The sequence below is a fragment of the Tinamus guttatus genome, unplaced genomic scaffold (assembly GCF_059628265.1).
Source record: "Tinamus guttatus ecotype Peru unplaced genomic scaffold, ASM5962826v1 Tinamus_guttatus_pri_ptg000314l, whole genome shotgun sequence".
Taxonomy (NCBI): Eukaryota; Metazoa; Chordata; class Aves; order Tinamiformes; family Tinamidae; genus Tinamus; species Tinamus guttatus.
Window position 1 is genome coordinate 2,364,669 of NW_028288848.1, and position 25,586 is coordinate 2,390,254.

Consider the following 25,586-nt stretch of genomic DNA (forward strand, 5'->3'; position numbering starts at 1 on the left):
AATTTGATTATTATGTAACTCAAGTTGATGCTATGATTTAATACTATGGACATAAAGAACTATTGCATGTCAAAATCTCTTAACCATTCCATAAAACTTCTGTGGCAGGAGGAACGATATTGATTTATAAAGATGGATTGGGCTAGTTGAACACACCTACAAAGATTTGATGTGGATTTCCTCTTGCTTAGATAACAGGAGGTTTTACTAATTTATGACACTTTCATAGTAAAAATCATAAGTACAGATGGTATAGTTCAGGACTTAGGTACGGAATATCTGATATATCAGTCACTAATCCTTGTTTGGTATCACAGATTTGACACTGAAGACCTTTAAAGCACTTTGGAAATGAAGGAGACCAAGAGGCTTTGTCTTTTTTTCCTACTTAAATAAAAAGTGGGTGAAAGAAGACACACATGATCTGTCGTAAATAATATTTATGTAGTGATCAAAACGAAAACATGATCCCTAAAATTGAAGGCAGTAAAAACCCGCTAGTAACCAGATTTCAGGCTATGAAGACAGGTACCCTGTTTTTCCTTGATAGGGAAACAAGAAAAAAAGGGGGGAAAAGAAAAACAAAAAAGGAAAAGGGGGAAAAAAATGGAGAAGAGGAAGGGAGCTTTACAGAGGGCCCAAGTCTCCCACAAATGGAGGAAGGGCCTAAAAGGATGTTTTTCCCAAAAATGATACATTTAAAAACATAAAAACAGATAACAGAACTTGGAGTTTTTCCAGTGAATCAGTGAATATTAACCTGAATTTCTGAATACTGGAAAACATTATCTCTATTTGTGGAAGTGGTTTCCGAAGCTTTATCTACTTTAGCAAGCGGTTCTGTACAATAGGTTTAAATCAGTAGATCAAAACAGTCACTGTTGAGACACCTACATCTCTAAATGTGCTATTTCTAATATTCTCTATAAAATAAACTTAGTTTCGTCCCTCAGTCAACCCCTCCTAACACAAGGTTCAAAGCTGTCTGAAGGACCAGTCACTAGTTCAGACCCTTCTTCCCCCGTTGGCTGGAGTGTTTGGGGCACACCTGAAATGAAGTTTCCAGTTTACTTACCTCAAAAAGCAATCCCGCTCACACACACGTATACAGTAAAGTGAGGAGAACAGAGGGATTTGCTTCAAAAAAATTGTAGTACTGCCAAACCAAGACACCACCATAAATGAAGCTTCATGAAGGTAAAAAGACCCCAGCTAAGATATTTTCTATTAACATATAGTTTGGCTGGCTGGTTTGCCAGCTGATACTAGATTATGATGGAAGGTAACTCAACAGGTGTCCTTATTAGCAGAGGACATTTTAGCTACAAATTAAGAGCAATTTTTTGAAGTTTGCCCCAGAAATGAAAAGTGAAACTGAGGAAAAGTAACAGTGTTGCCTATATCCTCTCTAAAATTCATGCATTTTAAACCAGGATTTCAACACAGGAGAAGTGCTGCATGCTACACTGGCATTGCTAAAGGCAGCAGATATGGCACAAGAATGGAAAATGGAGACCTTAACAACACATTTGAAAGCTGCAGCCCAGTTGTCTTCAACTGAAATAAAGATCTAAGGGGAGGACAGAACATTAGGGAATGACAGAAGGACACTGAGGGCTTCTAAAGGAGAGGAGAGGGAGTCAGGTTAGCAACCCTAACTTAACCCTAACCTCTAACTCCTTTTCTTGATTTAGGTGGCTGAACTGACTTTGTGGGAAGCTCATGCAACTCTTACGGACAGAGAGTCTAATTTCTCCTGAGACTGGGCAGAAAGGAGAGGGAAATCACATGGTCCTTTAAAGGTATTAATAATATTGTACCACAAAACAATACGAAAAAATACAGCCGCTATAAATCATGATTTTAATAAACTATTTTAGCTATCATTAAAAAACTCTCCCTGCTGTTATTAGTTTTTACCCCCAGACAAGCTAACCCTAGCTGCCTATTTCTCACTCTTTAAAAGAATGTTAGAAATCATAAACAATGAAAATCTCTAGTTTAAGAGAGAACTATATTTTCTATAGAAAAAAATATACTCACAAGAAACGCATCGACATTTCATTTCACCTCTTTCTTGCACAGTACTATTTATTTAATGTTCATTATCATAGTACCAAAGAACTGTACCCATGGATGAGAAACCCTTTTGGCCTAGGTACTGTCCAAACATAATTAAAAAAGAACCCTGCGCCAAAACTACGATTGCACTTGTATGATCCTCTAAAAATAACCACTTTAATCAATTAAGTCACTTTTCAAACTTCAGAGCAAGTGAATTCAGTTTGATATTAAAGCCACTGTTATTTTCTTAAATATTAAATGCTATTTTTCTTGGTCAGTGACATGTCTTAGGAAAGGCCAGTCTTAGATCTAATAACAACTCAAAGCCTTCTACTCATAGATTAGTGGAAAGGAAGATGCTATGCTTATAGTACATGGGCATTTTCCACCTAAGATCCAATCCAAGGTCCACTAAACACAGCCTTCCCTTTGACTTGCCAGATTTTTGCATTTGAATCTCCAGTGAACAAGTATAAGGTTAGAAATTGCAATTCAATCTTTCCCAAAAGTCTAGCTAATGTGTTTCCACATTGATCAGGAGGGTAAGCTGGCAAACACTGCTCTTATTCAGTCTAGTCTCAATTTCTCTGGAGAAAAAAAAAATATATATATATATATACACATATATATATACACACACACAAAGATATATTAGAAAACTGAAATTCAAAAAGTGAAAGCAAACACTACTCAATGGAAAACAAGCAGAGCCCCCACCCCACAAGTTTATTCTTCCATTCTAGGGACTAAATATTGAGTCAGCAAAAAAGCTTTTTTCTATCACCTTTTCTGCTGGGTTTTAATTCTTGCTACTGCAGGGAAAAGGACTGTAATCTAATACTGATCCTAGAAGCCATGTTCTTGTTTAATATCTGCTCTATTTCTACTCTAATTCTCTTTGTATTGACCACCTCCTTTAGGAGTGAAACCTATTTAATGATTATTAAACTCTAGAGCAGGCTTAATTCTTCACTGGGAAAAGCAAAGAATTGAGAACAATTTATAAAAATAGCATAAGAAGTGTTTTATTTGATCCATTTTTCATAAATGTATATGAGCACTAGATTATCACAAGGATAGGTTCAAGACTGTTGCCTAGCCTTTTTCAGGCATTTCCTCTCCAAAAACTAGCTTAAATAGAGTTAGTGACCAAGGATTTTTTGTTTTCATTTGTGCAGCAGCATGCAAAGGAAAATGGACCATGCTTGGGACTGACTACTAAATGATTGCATAATACAAATAAAGCTTTCAAACAAAAGAACAGAAATTTTGCTGCTTTTGCTATATACCCCAGACAGCAAAAAGTATTAGAAAAGATCACAAAAATAAATAAATAAATAAGCTTCAATCTGCATTTCTTCTTCAGCAAGTCTTAGGCCAGAAATAAAATAACATCTCTACTTTTATAAAAGCCCACCTTCACTTACCCATGGAAGCCAGTTTTAAAGAAGCATAAAGTTCCTTCTGTGTTTGACACTGGTGTGTTAAAGAATCACTGTGCAGCACAAGATGTGAAGTTTTTGTAAGAGGAAAAGAAGGTAACTTTTGCTGTTTTAGTAATTAAGCATTATGCATTTTAGCATTTTTAAGTATTTCTAACCCACAAATATTAGAATCTAAATATTTAAAGGTTTAATATTTTTCAGGACAAATGAAAGTCTACCTACATAAGAAAACAGCACACTATGGAAATGCTTTCAAACTCTCAACTTTGTTCTAAGTTTTAGAACTCTAAGTCTTGGAGTTTGGGAGACAAGTGAAAGCAAATTTTACAGTTTGAGTAAAACTTCAACCAAAAATTGTAACAAAAAGATTAAATGAACTGTTTCTATGATTCGCTTTAACCATCTCTAACACACTGAAATTTGTACTTTACATATACTATAAAGCATTAAAAAGCCTATTTCTTATGAGAAAAGAAAAAAACATAAAATTAACAACGCTGGTAATCCTAACATTCACTTTTGGAACCCCCAAATTATCAAAATAAACTTACATAAAACATAGCGTATTGGAAGTTCGGTTTCTTGGGAAACTTATGATTGTTAATACACAATATCACTAAAGCAGTTCTCTAATTCATCAGAATTAAAAAGAAGAAATAGTTATCACTGCTCCATAATTTCTCTTATTAAGAAATCTAGAACATGCACACTGACAAGAATTTTTATTATGCTAATGACATGAAATTTACAGACCATCTCCTGCTAGTCTATAGGAAATGTCTTCACCAAACAAAGCATCTAAAATGTTATTTGTACTAGTAGAATATCATGAATGAATATATTTGTAGTGTTTGACAGTGTCTAATGGCCAGACTTACAAAACAATGCGTTATGCAAAGACATATTTTTGGCACTAATATTTGCCTATGATGAATGAGGAATTGCAACAAGCATTTAATACATAATATCATTAAAAAATTCCTGATTGAGGAAATACCAAGATGAAGCACAACCACTCAAACTTGTGTGGAAACAAATATTTTTAGCAGCAAAGCAGTGCTTGCATTTCAAGTTAAATTTTATGAAAGCAACAGAAGCCAGTGAACAGGACAAAGAAACATTAACTGCTTGTTTTCCAAACTAATTTTTGATGTGGGACAGTCAATCAGTTACTAGTAAAATGCTCACCATTTTCCAGACTGCAACTTCACCATAAAAGAAAGCTATTTTTGGCCATGGCAATTAGTCTCCTCATGTTTCAAACACTAAATTCTATTTTCCCATTAATTTTTAAAACTATGTGGTTTTAACTTAAAATAAACTGTACATCAAAAGAATGGAAAATAAACAGCCAGGAACACAATTTGACGAATTGGATTTATTTAGTTTATTTAGCTAAACAGGGTCCATTGGATCTCTTTAATAGGCTGACAGTTGCAGTGGGCTGGTTAATAAAACATTCAACACAGTATCTTCAGCCAATATAGAAATGCAAATCCCACCAGAAATATTTTATTCATGAAACAGTAATTTCAGTTACTACCAAAGCAAAAAAAAAAAAAAAAAAAAAAAAAAAAAAGGCGGCAGGGGGAGAAAAAAAGAAAAAAGGAGTAAAACACACAAATGCTGCTTTGCAAACAAACACTGCCATCTAGTGCCTCTGCCTGAGCAAACTGAGAAACCCAAAAAGGTCTATAATTAATCCTCCCAGTGTCAAAACCTTATCATCTCCCTATCTTTTGCCTTATCAGTAGCACATGTCTTTCCCTATTTTGCAGTCAAACACGAATTAGCCTTGCTCTAGCTGGAGAAAAAAATAAAAATGAGAGAAACACCACGTTAAAGAACTTGAGCGTAGTTCTAATCTGCAAAGCAAGCATGTAAAAATGAGGGGGGTTTTGCTCAGCTTGTCTGCTTCTGTTTTTGAGATCTTTGCGTTTCTAACTCGCACTAGAAACCAAATGGAGCTCCTGCTCGCGGAGCGCAGGGAGCCCGCGCAGCGACGGGCGAGTGAGACATCCTCCGTGCGGCTCCGTTCCTCATCACGGCTGACAGCCGAGCTCCAACCGCGGGATCTTTGTCACCGCCGCTATCAAAAGCGGGACAACGACAGGCTGCTCCTTCCTGCGCGACAGGTAGGGGAGTTATCATTTGACTAAAAATAAGAAATCACTGAGAAAGTAGGAAACATTAAAGCTTTCCTTTCCCCCATCAGCGTCCCACGACGGGCAGAATTCAGTTTCTGTATACGACGTTACTTCAGCTGTTGGCTGCCTGTAAGTACTTTTGAGCGGACGTTGCTTCTTTTGACATTGGCAAGGAAGACCAGAAAATTGATTTAATTTGACTTTGAGAAGTGGAAGTTGAAACCTAAGAACAAATTATGTGTAAACACAAAAGTGATAAGAAAGTCTCCTTGCTGGGAAAGTCTGATGAAAGTTGTCATTCAGACATCTTGATGCTGGGTGAGAGCAATACAAAAATTAAGTGTTCCTATACCAGAGTCCAAATTATGAAGAATTCCTATGACATGTCTTAAATGGTATTTTACAGAAGGATTTTTGCCACAGTCTTCTTCTTGGTTTTGTCTAGAAGTATCTCGTGTTCATAGGCAGAAAGGAGAGGCGTGAATGCTTCGCATGAAGCCGTATGCCTTCCACTCACAGTCCTCTCCCCAAATTCAAGAATTACCAGACTTACCAGGATGCTTTCAGGCAGTACCTTTATTTCTAATCAGTGGGATAAGTCTGGTCCAAGTCTCCACAGAAATCCTCAAAATGATTCCACTATCTCCACCATAGTGGTCACTGACTTGCTCAACAAACAGCAATGGCAACATCTCTGAAGAGAGTTTTACGGAACTCCACAGGAATACCAAGGCAAAGACACTGAGAGAAAAATCTAGTTAAGGAATTAAATTTACCTACAATTAAGATTATTCTACCTGGCTGCCATCACCCAGCATATCATCTCTTCACAAATCACATTGAGATGCATCCTACTGGTCAAGCATTGAAGGATTCTTTGTAAACAATTCCTATAGAGTTATAAAACCAAGAAATAAGATGTGCTTCACTGATCTAGCCCCGAAGGAATCTCAATTAAGCTGATCATAACCCCTTAGGTTAATTATAAATTAAGCATGTTAACTCTCATCTTTCATGCTTTCCTCTACGGAAAAGCGTGTCACAACTAGTAAATTTTATGGTGGAACAAAGTTCCTTTCCTCACCATACTTGCACACAAAATTATACAAGTTTTCTTGAGACGAAAAGGCCAAGTTTTCTAGAGGGAATAGAAGTTGCACTACCTCTAATCTTCTATTAGAAAGAGACAGAAAGGGGAAAAAAAAGCACACAGTTTAAGCATTAAATGTTACCACAGGAGAGAAGGAAAAAAAAAAAAAAAAAAAAGGAGCTTGCTTTGCTGCATCAGCTTTTTTCCATTTAGAAATCGAGAAATTGAAAATAACATAATTCTAAAGCATCAAATACACAAGAAAACAATGAAAACAATGTGGAATGAAGACCACAGAGCTCACCAGCAAAATTACCTACAACGGGCTTAAAACTGTCTATATACACAGTGCAATAGGGATCTTATTATCCCTCAATGCGTTGACGTGTCCTAAGTATAAATCAGGTTAAATACTAACTGGACAGATCTGTGAAAGAGAAGGTTATCAAGCTATGAAGGCAGATCTAGTTACAATCCTCTGGCTCAAATGCTAAATTACTGACTAGATGGGTCTGCCTTGATATTTGGACTTTGTTGGTGGTAGTGGTGGGGTTTTTTTTGTTTTGTTTAAAATGCATGCACCAGTGCCTGCTACCAAAATACTGTGTTAGTTGGTCTTTATCTGAATCAGTAGCGCTATTCTGTTTTTGAGAAGACTGGGAAGATGGAGAAAAAAATCTGCACAATAGCTGCACCATTCAGAAGAGACTGTATATTCTTATACATTCTCACTGCAATTTCTGGCTTCAAATGGCAACACTTTCTATAAAGTCTGCATTTCTTAAGTAAGCAAATAGTGAATGAGCAGTTCTTTAATCCTTCAACCAACACCACTCTAGTACCCAAAAAACATGAAGAAAATATTCCATTTTACAGCATGACTAGCCTGACCATTGAGGTAAGGCTGAGACTAGGTTTAATTTTAGCCTTATCTGAAAAATTAAAAAACAGATATATTTTCTGGCATAATCAACAGTGCCTGTAAATGAGACATGAAACATAAGCCATTGAATTATGTGATATTAAAAAACTAACCGATGGACAACACCAGTCTACAAAATCTTTTCCCAAAATTGGGCTGACAAAACAGCAGACATGCCAAATTTTCTCTTCCAAAACTTACCAGTTTCATCTCATGTGCATTCAAATACACTCTCCAAAGTATTCCCTGAGATACTGCTCATATAGAAATAAAACCAATTTCAAAAATTTCAAACTTCTCAGCTAGATCAGTTTTTTCCTATAGGCGTGCCCGTGTGTAAGGTGTGTGCATGTGCACAACATCAACTCGTGCAGGCTGCTTCTTTCTAACAATGTCTTTGGGACACCACTGTGAAGCTCCACACATCTGTCACACATGCACTTTAGAAGTCTGTAACTATAAAGACGTAATGTTTTACTTTACAACTGAAAATAATCCAGCAGCAACAACCCAGTGTCTAAACTGTTAGCTCAATCTGAAAAACTATGGGAGACACTGGGGTATAAATACGTGTACTGTTCACTTGTCATTTGACAAACGTGTTTCGTTAGGCTTACAGCACGATGAATATTTGTCTGGGTATGCGACTGATCAAGGTGCCTGTGAGCAACAGCCAGAGCACCTCACACAACCGTGTCTGTTCTTCGGGCCAGCTTCCAGGCTCAGGTGGTACCAGAGTCGCACAATAGGGTCAGCCTTAGCAAACAAAATCCCACTGATGATTCCCTTAAACATTTTTAAAAGCTGATCACTAATTGCCATTTTAGAAGTCATCTTAAACAAGACATATATTGCTGCATCACATATGAAATGTGTAAATGTATATTAGCTATTCACTGAAACTATTGCTAAAATGGCAAACATGCTTAAATTTGGATAAGTTTGTACAATGTGTTTGTCTAGATAGCGGTGGTTTCTCATCTTTTTCTCACTTTAAATTGGTTCCTCAAAGTCAGAATAACCAAAAATCAGTGTCCATTCTGAGTCTTGCAAGGCAAAGACTTTCTTGGATTGATTTGATTCTACATCTAGCATTTCAACAGAAATACATAATGTATACACAATTTTTCTTATATGAAACAAGAAAAATCCAGGAAAAGGACCAAGGTTTTGAAAAAATCAAGAACTAATCATGCAATATTAAACAATACGTAATAGAAATAAGGAAGCCGGATGACTAAGTGTTTCCTAAGAAGTATAAGAAGATTAGCCACACTCAGCTTCAGCATGTAATAAAATTAGTCATTAATACAACAAAAATAACTTTATGCCACAAAAATATTTCTCTCCAACAGCACACATGGCAAAAAGTATGCTTTCAGATATATCAAAAATAGAAAACACGATGAACATGTCTCACTTTGGAAGAAGCTTACAACTATTGATCCAACATTTCTGAAAAGGAACATGACTATTTTTTGATCTGGTCATAGCACCTTTTCCTTAGTCCCAGCTAATTAGAACTTCCCATCAGAGAAGAGAGCTGCCATATTCATTTCACTAGCACGCACACCATATCCACGACCATAAGCAACCTTCTGAAAAGAAGGTATCTTGCTTACCTTTCATCATACACAGTCTGTGTCACTTAATACGTATGCACGAGGGCAGGTAGGCTGCTGGCAGGAAATGAAGTTGCTTACACAGGTACATGCTGGATTCTTACAGCAGAGAGATCATCTGAATTAAATCTGAATTAAAGGACATGATCTTTTGGCCTCAGAAAAGATGCAAGAATAGAAAATAACCAAAAACACCTGTAAAATTTACCTTTGTGCTATCCTGACAGCACAGGAACTGTTCTTTGGCCTCCTCCTTCTCATGATGGCTCTATTTCGTCCTGAATATACCACTGTCACTTCTAGTATTGGTTGCACAGCACTTATTGTGGTAACATGAATATTACTGTTAAATAGCTGGGTTTTTGTATTTTGCCATGCATCTGATGCCTCATATTCCAGTTGTCAAGATTTTTGGCCAGTACCTGCCTTTGCCGTTGATATCCTGATGAGCCCGTGAATGGAAATGGGGGAACATAAATACTAGCGCATAACCACATGTTTGTTAGAGTTACAACTGAAGACCAGCTAGGGCAGGCACAAATCAAAGCGCAGGGATAAAAATATCAACGGCCTTTTACCACTTCTGCAGATCCCCTGTGTTTAAAGGGCCATTGGCTCCTTTCAGGTAATACTTAACCAAAAAGGTTTTATTTGGAGGGGGTAGGAGGAAGGAAAAAAAAACAAAAAAACAAAAAAACAAAAAAAAAACACTAAACAGTCCATTCATGTAAAAGATCACATGAAAAACTAGATATTTTTGTAACCACAGCTCACTCCAAAGTCAGTCACATAGCTGAGAAAAAAAAATTATACAAAATTTAAACTATAAGAAGATGCATCAGTAGATGCAGAAGGAAAAATTGCACATAGGAAGCTTGCTTTCAGCTTCAGGAGCTCCTTAGCCCCAGGAGCTGATTCAGCCCAGAAAGGAGTACACGGTCTCTGCAACTCCACTTCGGGCCACAAGATAGAGCCAGTACCACAGGCTCTGCAAATCAGTGCCACGCACAAACCTTGTGCCCACCTAAGGTCTGCGACTACAGCTTTCGAGATGTAGCAAGAGGGAAACTCCACTCTAAAAATGTGGGACCAAAACGTTGAACATGAGGTAACAAAACTGAGATTTGCTGCATCTGTCAGTCAAAAAAAGGCAACATAAGCTTAACAGTTTTATTCTATTTTAATAAATTTTATTACACATTGTAAACAATCCTGAAATTTAGCTTTTCAATACGCATCATCTCGCTGAATGGCAAACTATAGCGAAGTATCATTTCATATTTGTGCTGTTCCAATATTGCTGCCCAGACACCTGCATTTGGATTGGACCATGCAGCTGTTTGGTCTGACATGGCACTGTCATTGCTCCATTTATTTCACAAACCAGATGAACTGCTCCCTAAACGAGCACCCTCCTCCCGGGTACAGAACTGTGTAACACAAGTGCAGGCATCAGGAACCATGGCTTCGTCTCTGGCTTCATTTGTGGTTTAATACTCTGGCTTTGTTTCACCATAAACACTCACAATACTGTGATATCTGAGGGTTTTTTTTTTTTTTTAAATAACCAAACTAAGCTTTTTCCCCCTGCCTGCCCCATTCCCAGTAGCCAAGGGAGGAGGCCAAGAAGGAGCAGAGTGGCTTTTTCTCCTCAAATACCATTTCATGCAATTACTGGGTTACCCCTGTGCAATACAATGGCACAGACGTCGCTGCCTCCAGGCACACCTCCGTGGACTGCAGAGTACTGATAAAGAACTGTGTGCAGGACTCAAGATAACAAGCTTAAGAGATGAGGGAAGGAAAAAAAACCATCTGTTTGCAACTTGTTCCTGTTTGATTAGAAAGTTAATTACAGGAGCACAAGCTGGTTTTGGAGTAACTTTTCAAAGCACAGCTCAGCTAAGCTGCAATGTGTACTTTTCAGAATATACTTTTGGCATAGTAGAGCAGAAGGAACCCTGCACATTAAGATGCCCAAAAGTCACAGGATGTAGTAAATAAGATCAAATTTACAGTCCGGTGTTCTGCCATTTTTATGCATACTGGCCCAAATCAAACAAACTCATAGTGATACTACACGTCACAACTTAAACTTTACTGTTGTCCGTCCTTCATATAAAGACACACCTCATATTTCTTTCTCCTGATTGCTGGACTGTTGTCTCCTGTAACTGCTTGGGTGAGGGCAAGTTTACAAGGATGCCACAAAAACAAACTTATGTTTGTTACAATGAACATAAAAGAAAACTACCAGACCCAGTTATTGCATTCACTTCAAGCTTCAATTATAACTTGTTTAAAAAATAACACAGGCACACTATAAACAAATTGCAGAAATTATATAGATCAGTGTAACATCGATTGCCTCTTTAAAATGACAGAAACTTCAAGCTGAGAACTACCTTCTCCTCAGAGCAGAGGCTGCTTCACACAGGAATAGCCAAGCCAAATGCAACTGGATTCTGTTGTATTTCCAATTCCACTTATAAAGATGAGCACACAACTTTGCAGGCTCACATCTGCATCCGGCACGAAAGAAAATGGAGAATTTTGAGTAGCAAACCTGCAAGGTGATTCTGACCTGAAACTGCCAGGATCACTCCCAGTTAAACTTCTCCCTTCACCTGTAAAAGGGTATTTCTTTTTACAGTACTTAGATCTGCTTTCTCTAAAGGTCTGCTAAAGCTCTTAAACTCTTCAAGCCTTTGCTTATAATCAAACAGGTCACAACTCATTCAGGACAATATTCAGACAGAACACGCAAAAGCACTTTTATTTTGGCCAACATTTTCAACTTCCTACCTTCAGTGGCTCTGCTGCCAGAGCAGCTCAGAGTCAAAATAACATTTTTTCTCCTTCACCATCTGCTCCTCTTCCTTCTTTGAACTCACAAATGAATCATTTTGCTACATAAGTTTCCAGCAATTTGCTATTCAGCTAGAAAGTAATCCAAAATGGTTCTCAAACCCACACATAGGAACTTAGAAAAATGTCAGTACCTAAAAACTGGAATTACAGAGGGAATTTAATTATAACACTGTATTCTCTGGAGAATTGAAACTTTCCAAGCATAGATGTTGGATTTTTCTCAGTACTTTGCTCCATCACTCCACTTTTTTTCTTGATCTCTTGCTGAATGCCACGCTTGCTTTTCTCACTATTATGATGTGCTCCTGCCTCTGTCCATATTTTTTTCTCTCTCTCACTCCAAGTACAAACTTCTGTTCTTTCAGTCACATAATTCCAGCTGCTTAGACACTTCTTCCATGGTCAGGATACATGTGAGAGGTAAACAGCACTCATTCCTGGTCTAGAGACTGCAATCCCTTAGAAGCTGCTACTTACCCAGCAGGGTATGGGCAATTTCCACGCATGTTTCCTACATGTGAAATACACAAGATTGTCTCAAATTCATGATTTAAATCTTTTCACTCTAGTATTTCTCCAACTTTACAGAAGTGCAACTTTTGTATGCTTTTAGCTAATACACTTTTGTACGACTCTTCAACTTGGCAGAAGCACAGAGTGACAGTCAGCTGGATTTCTTGGCTGCAGGTATAAACATGCACTCCCCTCCCCTGAAGGAATAAACTGCTGCCAGCAATCCAAGGCAATTCACAGCTCCCTAGTGAATAGCAAACACTGCCAACAGTTATTTCTTTCTCTCCATCCTGATGGAACTGAGCTGCTGCCAATTAACTGCTGTTGCATTTTCCTACACTTTGCAATCCCTTTGAACCTTTTCATGATTTTAGAGAAAACAGTTTTGTTTCTATGTAGATCTATTCACCCCAAATCCTAGTCACAAGAAAGGACTGATAGTTGTAGCAGAAGCCCCTAAACAAGAGAATCCTGCTAGTTTGCATCTATTACTTGAAAAACATAGTACTTATAACCAATTTGTACAAAAGCCAAGAAGAAACCAAGGGCAATGGAAAAAAATCACAGAGACTAAGAAATGAAGTGCACATGAGACAAACTTCATTTAAAAATTTCATGGACTGGAGATTGTATTGCTTTTCATGCTACTGCCTGCATTATTATAAGCTATGTTAAATGGACTGCTACTCTATGCTCAAGGTATACATATGTTATCTATAAAATATTAATTGCAAAGATCTACCAGTCATTCCTTTAGAAGTAGGGTTAGGATATTGGCTAATTTCGCTAGGGCATTAACACAACATCTGATGGCACAGATCCAAGGCAAAGAGACTCAGGGCTACCAACCTGAGTATTAGTAAGTTTCTGCTACCAAAAAAGACAGTTAAGTTTTCATCTATCCATAAACGAAGCAAGACACGTGCAGAACTCTCACATTAGTCAAAAACTACCCTCTCAATTGCTTGAAAAATTACATTAAAATTAATTTAAAGGCCTAATTAATGCCATCTATGTGATAGTTAAAAACTCACAAAATCAGCTTCAAGTTTTCCCATTTCTTGTTTGTAGCTTCTCATACGGCTGCTGTACATTCCTCGGCTCTGAGGTGGGATCTCTCGAACTTCAAGCTCCATCTGCTCAAGCTGGCAAGTAAAAATAAGGAAAATACCTTAATAATCATTTTGATGTATGTGTAAGGATTATAATTAAGTAATTGCCAGCAAATGCCCAAAAATATTATTTACTTATTAAGAATACTGCAATTTGACCTTTGGTATAGAAATGTCATCACATTTACCAAATAAAACATATTAGAGTGAGTGTTTATATATACTACTGATATCCTATCAAATATACAAATGACACAATTAGTAATACTAATAGTCGGAATGAACTATTCTAACCCAAACACTTCATTTCAAACACTGATGAATATATTTTATTACAAGAAGCCAGCAAAACAGAGGTTAAATAACTTTCTTCAAAGGAAATGATTCAGGACATTGCCTAAATCCTTCTAAGTGTGTGTTTTCCTGTAAAGTCTAGGTGAAAAGATACACTTAGACACTTTTAATGAGATAAATAGGTAAATATTTACCTATTTATATGTATCTAACACCATCCTCAAGTTTTACTAAAATAATTCTTGCTCTACTGAACCAGTCACAGGAAATCAAAAGAATCAAAGTCAGTGTGATTCTGCCTGCTAATTGTCTCCCCACCGGGTCATGAAGTTTCCTGTTTAAAGTTTGCTCAGGGACTCTGTTTGCACAGCAGGTAAGGGATTCTTTTCTGCCATTTAAAAATCTTTCTGACTTGACTTTAAAAAGATCTAAAAAATAAACAAAGATTAAAAACTTGAAGCAGAAATACCTGTCGATTTGGGTCCCACACCATAAGTTACAGGTCTTCATAAAAGACGGCTACAGTTTATTAATTGTCACTTACACTATAAAATTTCAGTCTTAGGCCAGAAGAGAAGCATCCAAATTCAATCAATAAAATTGCCAGATACTGAAATAAAAGTCATTCAGCCTGATCTGTTCTGATTATATACAAAATGGTACTTAATGTCATTAACTGTAAAGCAGAGTTTAATTATGTAGTCAGTAATGACCAGAAATACACTAAACTAATTCTAATTCTACCCAATTCTTTCTCAGACAATTTTCCAAAGGCATTTTTACAAATGAAGCGAATAGCTAGAATTAATGGCTTATTTCTTATCTATTTTATTTCAATATACTTGATTTCAAATGTTTCCATAAACATAGAGAATATTTCTCTTACATGCATAGAGCTGTATGTGCAAGGTCTGAATATTTTAATGAAGTCTTAGTTCTTTCCAGTTACATAAAAATTTAATCATCTCCCATACAAATCCAGAATTTGTATCAGGAAGTAGATCACACAGTTCATGAAATCCAGAATCTCCATTCCAAGAGTCAGTATCAGAGACTGTATGTTCAAAGGAAAACACTTTTCGTGTACTTTGAAACATTACAGGCAAAGATGAAGAATTATGAGTCTGGGCTAAAAACACTAGCACTTTTTTCATCCTGACATTAAAAAGGGACATTTTGTGCCTAGGCTGATAAATTTCCAGGCCAAGTCAAGTTGAAAAGAGTGTTTCAGGTAGATGACAACATAATTACAACCTCATTTCATGCATCTTCCTTTTCAGACCTCAATTTTGGTCGTAAAACTGTATTTTTTCATAGGCAAGCATGAAAAATATAGTTATAGTCTACGAAAAGCTAAAAAAAAATCCTGGCACTTCCATCTCTAAACAGAAAGAAAGCTGAAGTTTTCTTCAGAGAACTTAAATGCTCAAAGTTCTGCTATTGTTTATATTCAAACATGCCACCATCATGGTGAAGCTGAGCATTTTGGCACCTAACTCTGATCCAAATGTATAAGTTAGACCCTGTCCCCAAGATCCCTCATGGATTCAACCTGGCGAGATTGCTCCTGACAGCACCCACTGCACTCCTAGCACCGAGTACAGCAAAAGCAGAGCAGCCACAGATATTTCCATTAAACGATGTAACCGGGTGAGGCAGTGCTCATATTGTCTATTGAGACTCCAGAATAATTCCCTCTCCCACACGGGAACATTTCCACATGTAAATTGCTCTAGACTACAACCGAATTGTCTCTGGAGGATTAGGGATGTCTTAAATAATATTTCAAGGTCTTTCAAACTCTATTGTGAACATTGGTAACTAGACATCAGTATTTGCAACGTCCCGATTTGGCCGACAGATTCAACTGCAATCCACAACCCTTAAAAAAAAATAAAAAATAAAAAAAATCCACAGCTGCATCCTACATAAATCTCAGGAGAAACTCTTTTACACGATGAGGACAGTCAAGCAATGGGGTGCGTTGCCCAGAGAGGCTGTGCACTCTCCATCCTTGGAGGTTTTCAAAGCCAGCTGGAAAAAGCCCTGAGACACTTGGCCTGACCTGACGTCTGACTCCTACTCTTGGCATGAAGCTTTCCTTGGGTGCCCCAGAACGACAGGATTTCTCTCCAGAACTCCTTATTCAACCTCACTGCTGTAAAAAGGTAACTTGAGAGTCTGAAAAGGTTTTGGTGTCAGCTCTTTATATCTTAGTTCAATTAAAGCAGTGATTTTACCCAAAGCAAGCAGTATAAAAAAAAGCCAATGTGAATATCAATAGTCAATATCTCTACAGTAATACTTATAATACGTGAAATGATAACTTTCTAACAAAGTAGAAAATAAACAAAATAGGTTAATCCCGATGGTGCTTGAAACAAGTCAGTACATAAAAATTAACAGTGGAAATGAATTGCGTTTGCTTTGGTTTTCTGCTTCAGCCCTTCGTTTAAAAGGAAAGATCTTTTTAATCAGTTCTCCTAATAGCAGGTTTGTTCAAATTGATTTGGAACCCAAGCCTTGACATTAATCATTAACATGTAAGGTAATTGCTTAAAGCCAGTAATGATATGAAGCACCTGTCTAGTAGTGTTAGCAACAAAATCTAAAACAAAAGCATGAAGAAAAATCAGTCCATTAAGTCCATCATTATAAAGAAAATGCTGAAATAGGATTTACCTTTTAATCCTACAATAAATACAAATTTAGATTATCGTCTTCTGATAAAAGTAGTAATAAATCATTAACTCAGTTTCTGCTCCTTCCAATCTTACTTAGATCAAAAAAGAAACCTGAATATTTTTTTCAGCAGAACGCCCATGCTGCATGTGATTTCCCTGCACTGCCATATCTTTTTGTTGTTGTTTTGGTCAAGTGGCCATAAAAGGGAGAAGGAGGAGAAGAAAAAAAAAAGTTTTCTATCTCCCTTCATCTATTTGAAAATGGACACGTCTCCAAACCCTAACACATCTTCAGAACATCCTCAGGAGATTGAACAGTAATTTTATCATATTTCTCACTAAGAATTCTGAATCAGCAAGGTTAGGCACTTGGCCAAGGTCACTGAGGCAGCCTGCAGCAGAGCCATCCTGAGCTCCAGCTCTCCAGGGCTCTGTCTGCAAGCCTAAACTAAACTGCATTTACAACAAAAGTTCCAGGTGTCTCCACAAACATACTAGAGGCTTTTTTTTACTTCCTATGTCAATTTTTTTTTTTAAAAAAAAGTCAATATTTTTGTTTAGTCAAATATTCAAGTTGTTTAGTTTTAAAAACTTCCCAGAACTTTCCAGATGAGAATTAATTTCATTTCCTTGTCCATTCATTTAGATAATATTTCTGATACTACATTGTCCAAACTGCTTTGTAGGCAATAAACAAAAGGAATTTCAGATAGAGAATTATTGGCTATGTGGGGAGGAAATCAATTTGTACTGTGACTAAACATCCTTGCTCAGTCACTCCATATCTATAAGACTTGGCTTTGTAATCCAAATGAAGTACATGACAGTTTATAAAGTAACAAAATAGAAAAAGCCACAAATGCTTAATGTGTACAGTTTTGTTCTATCACAGTAGAGCACTAACGAATGCTTGATTAACATATATTTTTCTCAGAACAATACCTCACACTACTACTACCCTCTTGACCTCAAATTTACTCATTTACTAAAGGAGAAAAAATGATCCATTACACTGAAAGACTATCAGATAGATTAAGACGCAAAGTGGATCCTATGAGGAAAAAGGCTCTAGGTGCATGAAGTTGAATGCAAATCCTAAAGCAAGTCCATAGCAGCCTGCAATAGTATCAGCCTTAAATCACCAAAGGGATACATCAAATATATTACTCTTGTGTATTTCATATTCTAAATATTCTAAAAAATTCTAAACATTCTAAATATTCTAAAATATTAACATAACATTTCCATGTGTGCTAAATATTACCATTAATGATACTATTACTTTTTGCAAAAATTGGCAGTTAACACATGAAAAATCATAACATACCAGTTCCCTTGCTTCTTCTAGCTGTTTCTCAACACTTGCAACCATCTGCTTCTTCTCATCTGAAACAGATTTGTGGAGATACCAATATAATTGTGCTCTTGCCATGACAGGAAAATGAACCATTTCAAAATAAGCTTATACATATCAGTTAAAGTTGACTCAAAGGATTTATTCCGTGTGACATTAGCATGCACTATGATACACATATTAGTAATTAAAAAAAAAAAAAGAATGAGATCAAAGGATGCTTGAAATCTTTGCTATATAGGAGTTTGCTAATCAGGAAAGAAGTTATGGTTGCTCAAATTGTTAAGAGTTCAGCAGGAACAGGATGTATATGTACAACAGCATACATTACAACAAGTGGAAAAAATATTCATGTTTTAAAAAACCAAGATCTATTATATTTATTTGTGTAAAGGCAAACATCCTACTTGTAATGAATCCAGACACTGAAGAAAAACAAGACCTATATTCCCTTCCTTTATGCAAGGCCTTTATGCCTTCATACATCCTCCGGGCCCCTATCTCAAAAAAAGTTCCTAATAAAATGCAAACGAGTATTAAAAGATAAAAAGAAAAAAATAAGTTAGTCATGAGCTATAAGCACCATATTCAGAGTTGAATGGGACAGGTTCTCCAGGCAACAGCCCAGCTCTTCCCCAGTGCAAGTTTCCGAGCAGCAAGCGTGCCTGACTTGTGTCCTGTCTCCAACCACCCCTTCTCAAGCTGGGAGTTCAGGAAGAAATGAGAACTGTCAGTACAAAATGAGAGCTGAAATTCAGTACTGGATCTGTCAAATATTCCAGTTGCTTAACCATTTAATTTAGTACAGCATGAAAGGGGACTCAGAGGAATATTCAGTCACCAGGTAATTAAAAGGTACCTTAAGTGCTGAATTACTCGGGGTCTGTAACACTGCCACTTGCACTGCTTTTGTCTTCTGCATGGCCCCAAAGCCTCTCCCTGGAAATCCACCCACAGTCTCAAAGAAGGCACCAACAAAACTAAGATACTATCTTTAATGGCAATGCTCATCTGAAACCACCAGCACAGATACTAGCAGTTCACCTAATGAAGCAGATAACAATGAACTGCTTTAGAGCATTCCCAGACATTATTCCTTAGAGATGACAAGGGATAAGTCTCCAGTGGCACGAGAGACTTGACTGCATATCTTTAAGCTCTAGGACTTTTTTAGCCTGAATTTGTTTCTCTGCCCTATGCTCTTTTTGCATGCATGTATTCACTGTTTAAAGGCCAAAATGGACTGACAGTGAACTCATCCGATCCTCTGCACACCACAAAGGGACTCCTTTATATATAGTCTTTCATGGGCTGAAATGCTTTAGTTTTAAGCAAACTGAGTTCCTTACACAGAAATTGGCACGTGCCAAGTAAGCAACCAAAGTTAGAAACTTCTATCATGTAATGTGAGATGTGCCCTAGAACAAACCTTCCTAAAAAGCAACAAAACTACTTCAGAAAGACGATATTGCTGCAGCATTTTGGTGAAGTATCCTCACTAAAAGCAGGCTGCAATTCAGCTGAATCCTCCTACTGTTTCCCCACGCTATCCTGGAATACATTTGGACAGGCCTATCCACTTACCTTCTGCTTCTTCATTGTCACCCTCCCCGGGAGTGACCTGACACTCAGTTAAGGACACGCTAACATCAGGACCTGTCCTCCTCCTTCAGTTACATGTGCTGGAGCTCTGCTCACAGAGAGGACCAGGTTCACCTAGCACTGAGACAGCCTCAGGCCCCAGCCCCATCATACTCCACATGTGCCAATCAAAGTGTTTCTGGGTGACAGCAGTGAAAAATGAATGACTGTGTCTGGCAAGTAGAGCTAGGATAAAATATCAGAAAAGTCTAAAATACTTTGACTAACAGGAACTCTGCAAGAAAAGGGAGGGGATGAACCACTAGAATCCTCCCACAAATAGAAAGTTGGAACTCATCCCCAAGCCCTGCCCAAACACAGTCCCCTCCAAACAGGCCCAGAATTTGATCAAGAAATCCTTTATACAGGGGCGAAGCCAAGGAAATGGCCACCTTTCCTGCAGGCCCTGCAGGCACACCGCCACATGCTACTATGCAGAGGCTGGATTTGCTCACTTCTCATGCAGCACTGCTAGTTTTCCACTAACTTCACTTTATTCTATTCCTCACTCAGGCAATAGAGACAGGAAAAAAAAATCTAATGGTTAAAATGAGATTAATTAACCCTCACTGCTGCCACTCCCATGCCCATGTACTTCAATTCCCCTGCCTTGCATCCCAAAACATGTTCCTCCCTTTATCTGCAAGTGGGCAGGATGAGGCTGATGAACCAAAGGAAAAAAAATGTAAGAGATGAAATACACAATGCCATTTTATTGCAGTCAAAATAGGGTCCAGAATGTGTCAGCAGAAAATAGATGTATTATAGTAATTTCTGATATTCTCACAAGGTTTACTGAACTACAATTTTATATACCTTTAATTAAACAGTGACACACAATTTAGAGAATTTCTTTTTTTAAAGCTACTTCACACTGCTCAAACCCTAAGTGCATTTGTGATTACAAGAGCTACCTAGCACTTCACTGAATACTGTTACTGTTGAACAATTTAGGGCCCATTACAGTTCACCACTGTATTTTACACCTGCAATATTATTTGTTCCATTGTAGTTCTTTACATTAGTCATCCAGCCTATATGTTTCAGGATATATAAAAATGCCAACTGGACCAAGTATGAAGCTTATCATTCTCTTCACTGTTTGAAGAACAGTGTTTTTTTTCCCTATGCTCATACCCAAACTTTGCATGGAATCCATAATACTATATTGATCCAGACCAATGGATCAACTCCAGACCAGTAACAAGATCCATCCGCTCTTTCTTTCCAGACTTCCTGGAGCGTAATCCAGTCATCTGCTTTGTGACTGCTGAAACAACCGCTGGCTCCTGGTCTGCCACAAACACAGAAGTTACTCTGGGAAGCTCAGTTTACCCTCGCAGTGACACCATCGCCGCGTGTGGTGGTTCTGGGAGCCCCATTCCCTGGGTAAAGGCAGCAAAGCCCAGGCCACGCTGCGCCTTCCCTCATCACTGCACAGCGCAGGTACGAACTGGCTGCGGTGATCAACGGGACCACACGTTACCCGCACAGATGTTTTGGTAGGAAAAACTCCGCAGTGCGCAAGGAGCTCCTCTTAAAACTGCTCCCATACAATTCAGGAGACACTGAAATTATCTTCAGTAGCTTAGTATTAAGCTTTAATCTAACTTCAGAGTAAAACTTTACTATCATCATAGGCTTATAACCACCTAGCTGCTGCCCTGAGGAGGGAGCAAGGCCATCTCAATGCCAAGCTACATCCCTCAAACAAGGATTTGTGAGCTGGCAACAGGGCAGCTTGCTGAGTCTGCAGGTGAGGGCAGAGCGAGTTATCCCAAGCGAAGCTTGTCACTAATCCAGTAGATCAGGACAAGCAAGCTATGATCCAATTAAAGATGATCATACTACCAGGTAAGTTTCAGCCACTGGGTCTTACTCAGTGGTTTTTCAATCTATCTACCTGGTATTTTCTAAAAACGCTTCTACGATATGGATGGCCGAAAACGGTGTTTTTTTGTTTTGTTTTAATGTAACTACTTTTCTATAAACAGTTACCAGACCTGAATTAAAATAAACAAACAAAAGCTTTCTAAATTTAGAAGAGAACTTTTCTCTCCACACAGCCATATGGCAGCAAAGGAAACAGCACATTTATCTCATATAATATTAAGTGGTCCTGTTGACAGAATACAGATAAATCTAACAGAGAAGAAAGTAGATTTCTCTTGTAATTGAGAATTACAATGAAATATCTTCTCTATAGTCTCACTTGCTTAAATGAAACAAGCTTTTATTGCATTGCCCTTGCATCCTTCACTGTTTTAACCTCCACCCCCCAAAAAATACAGTGGGGGTGCAAAAAGGCAAATGTCTGCCTACAATTGTAAGAAGGCTACACAGCACTGACCCGAGCTCACAGCCAACCAAGAAACAAACCAACCAAACTGGAACAAGATCAATTACTCTCACTGCTTGTGGAATTACTTCTTTTTACTAGCATATGCTAAGAATGAGCCACAGAGGGCTTCAGTGCATGGGCCAGTGGCAAGTTTTCCTGCACTAATGGGATGGTTAAATGCTCACCTAATGCCACTTTCTGAGAAGTTACTGTCCAAGGCTAAGACAGATAGAACAGTATGTGCAGGTTTTCCTCCTTTGGGCCACAGCAGTTATAAGGAAAAGCCCATACAACTTGATTTTGGTGTAATTTATGGGGTTGTAAAATCAGGTAGCAAGGACATATCACAATGAGTCAGCTGCAAAGTGCAAATAGTAAACTCCTGTACGGAAGCAGTGGGAAATTAAACATGGGACTTTCCTCAGCTAAATCTGTTGGATACAGCACAACAGAGTGCTTTGATTGCCCAACAGGACATGGAAATACCCAGCATAAGAAAGAAAGTGCTGTAGTCTGAAACCCTCAGCACCCAGAGGCTGCAGCACTGCAAAAAGGCTAAATATCCCCATCTGTGCTGGGAACACATCATGAGATGAAGATACTTCTCTAACACCAAGGAACGTTAATAACAAACACACAGCCAGTGATCTTCACATTCCAGAGACCTGCCGCACCAGCACGGAGCATCTGTTCAAAAGCCATTTCTCAGTTGAGAACATTTCCCTTAGGTCTCCAGATGACGTTTGCCTTTACAGAAGATATTTCTTCCCAGGACATCTATTGCCCCTACTGCTTATTGTTTCTGTAGCATCAGAGAGCCTTTGTTTTGTTTCTTGCTGAACTATTTATGTTTAGTGACAATAGGATTGTTTGAGGCACCATCCTCCTAGGACACACGGTCACGTCAAGTCCTGACAACAGTAAACACAGGAATGCTGGAAACAATTAGCCAGTGTTTCTCCAATGCAACTGAACATGAAGCTTACAGTAGGTCCATCTTGGGTAGCACAAGAAATTAAATCAGTCACTAGACTTCAGGAGATCTCCTTGTCTTATGCAGCAGTAGCACAAGTTCTTACACCTTTCATCCTGCTTCTTCCAGGCTGAGGGAAGAGGCCATCAGCAATCTCTCAAATTTCTGCTGCTGAAAAATGCCACCTCATGTGCAGGTCTCCTCATGTCCCCCTCCCACTTTGAATCATATCCTCTTTTGAGGAACTCCCAGACATCTCCACAAGAACTAACTGGAACTTCTGGTGATGAAGAAGCAAAGATCTTGCAAACGTTCCTATTAAGAAACAAGGGAAAAACGTGTATTTAAAGTACTTCCATTTAAAGTGCTCAGCATATTCAGAGGGTTTTGCTGTTGCTGATTTTTCCCCCCACCAAGCTGTAAAACGCTTCTTTTAGCTAGGACTGCTTTTTGGTTTAAAGTAAGAGAATAGCCCTGTAAACGATTTCTTTCATTCATAAGTATGTAAAGCAACCACTAGCCTTAACACAAGCCAGTCCAAACCACCAGCCTCAAATCCTGCCACAGAATCTCAGGAATTTAGCTGTTGTCATATCTTGAAGCCACTCACTCCAATACCACACTACTGATCCCATAGGGAAAACACATTCCTTTTCTTCTAGAAAGACAGCAAGGCCTAAAAATCCCTCCTAATGGCTACAGAAAAGAATCATGGTTTCAAAACCTGGTACTCGCATATTATGTCACTGCATAACACAGTACTCTCTGTTCACCTCATATCTAAACTTGAAAGACTCCCCAAGTGGAAAAAGAGACTGACTCTAAAGAAAGTGTTATGGAAATTCATTACTGATGAGCACAATACTTTTCCTACTAAAGGACAGACACTGATGCCTTACAAACAGCATACAATTACCAAAAAAAAATCTATTTTTTTTTCCAATGATCTCACTGTGTAGCATTACAGACCTTTAGAACATGAGTATTACCGCATTTACAATGTGTCTTCCTGTTCTTACTAAAGGTCCTTAAATTCTCTATTAAGGAGAAAGCAACTCCCCCTAAGACAGCTGCTTTACTGCTTGCACTCATTAAATTGCTCTGGTGGCCACATAAAGGTTCAGCATCACGTCTGTATAGCCCAAATCACACCAGCTCTAACGTCAAATCACTCCAACTTGCAGGATCTCTCCTTCCTAGAGCCTTAAGCCTCCGTTACAGGATCAGTGAATGGCTGAGGCTGGAAGGGGCCTCTGGAGATCTCATCCAGCCCATCTGCTCAAGCTGAGTCACCTAGAATGGGCAGCCTGGGACCTTGTCCAGGTGGCTTCTGAATATCTCCAAAGATGGAGACTCCACAGCCTCCCTGGGAGACAGAAATATATTATAAGACAGAAAAAAAAACTTTTGCCTCCTAAGTACCGACTGTAATCGAATTACCCCCAATGCCCTTTTTGCTAAGCCTAACAGCAAAATAGCTTTGTTAAGCCTATGAGGAGGCAGTTTTCTGATCTTTAATCTTTCTTGCAACTGGTCACTTAACCTTGCTTTACCAGTGAACTTAATTAACACCACAACTAGATATAATATCCCAAAATCAAGTACATATTTTGCTCAAAATCCCCCTATTTATTTATCTCAGGTATACTCTGGGCCCTGGGTCAGTGCTGCTCTGGGATCTGATATTTTAGGTGAGGCCTCTTCCTTCATGCTGACTGCCTCAAAGCCTAATTACAGTCACTACTTCTTGCTTTTAGAGTGCAGCACAACAAGTTATTCCTTGGTTGCAGCTGCATGGTGGATGGTTTAGGAGTGGTTGCTTATTTCTTTTGCTTTGATCATATACACAAGCATACTGTTAACAGCTTTCATATTTTCTTCCATAAACACTCAAAGTTGAGCTGTCTCCAAAGTATCCCTGAGCTTTGGGAAATGCATTTGCAGAGCACAGACAAAAGTACTTACTGCCTCAAGCACAGAAAACATTAGGCTGAGTTATGAGAGGAAGGGATGAGAACCCCGGTTATTCTCAGCTCCCCTTGGTCCTGTGCCGGGAGCCCCACGTCAGGGCACTGTTTCACAGGCCCTGGAAGTTTCTGCTAGGCTGCTGGTAGAGATGGTCGTCCCCAGCCACCTGCCCAAGCAGTCAGGCAGAAACTACTGTCCCTGCTGCAGAGACAGGTCATGAATCAGACCAAGAAGGCTGCAGGCTACTGACAAACACATTAAACTAAACGAGTGCTGACTCCTTTGAAGCTCTTCCTACCTGTGAGTCACCGGAGCCAATTATCCAAATCAATTGCCTTATTGGCAGACAGCAGGAATAACGATTTGGGTGAAATCCTGCACAGATTCTCTCTATGCCACAAGTGCTAAGGGACGAGGAAAGCCAGAGGAGTGTGAGGAGCCACGAGACCACAGCAGGGAGCGCCGAGGGGAACCCCGCAGCTCCGACCAAGGCAGCGGGGGGCAGCAGGGACCCTTGGGGGGAGCCAGCAAGGGACGTTCTCCGA

At 38.6% G+C, this 25,586-nt stretch overlaps 1 protein-coding gene across 5 annotated transcripts in view; it reads right to left on the bottom strand.

Moving 5' to 3' along the window:
* Positions 1-25,586, bottom strand: part of VTI1A (vesicle transport through interaction with t-SNAREs 1A) — a 256,720-nt gene that overhangs the window by 230,754 nt on the left and 380 nt on the right. For all 5 annotated transcript variants that reach the window (XM_088528627.1, XM_088528629.1, XM_088528626.1 and 2 more), the window contains exons 2-3: positions 18,092-18,150; positions 13,709-13,819 (exon numbers count right to left, since the gene is read on the bottom strand). In XM_088528627.1, coding sequence (XP_088384753.1) covers positions 13,709-13,819; positions 18,092-18,150 — 170 coding nt within the window. The remainder of the gene's footprint in view (positions 1-13,708; positions 13,820-18,091; positions 18,151-25,586) is intronic.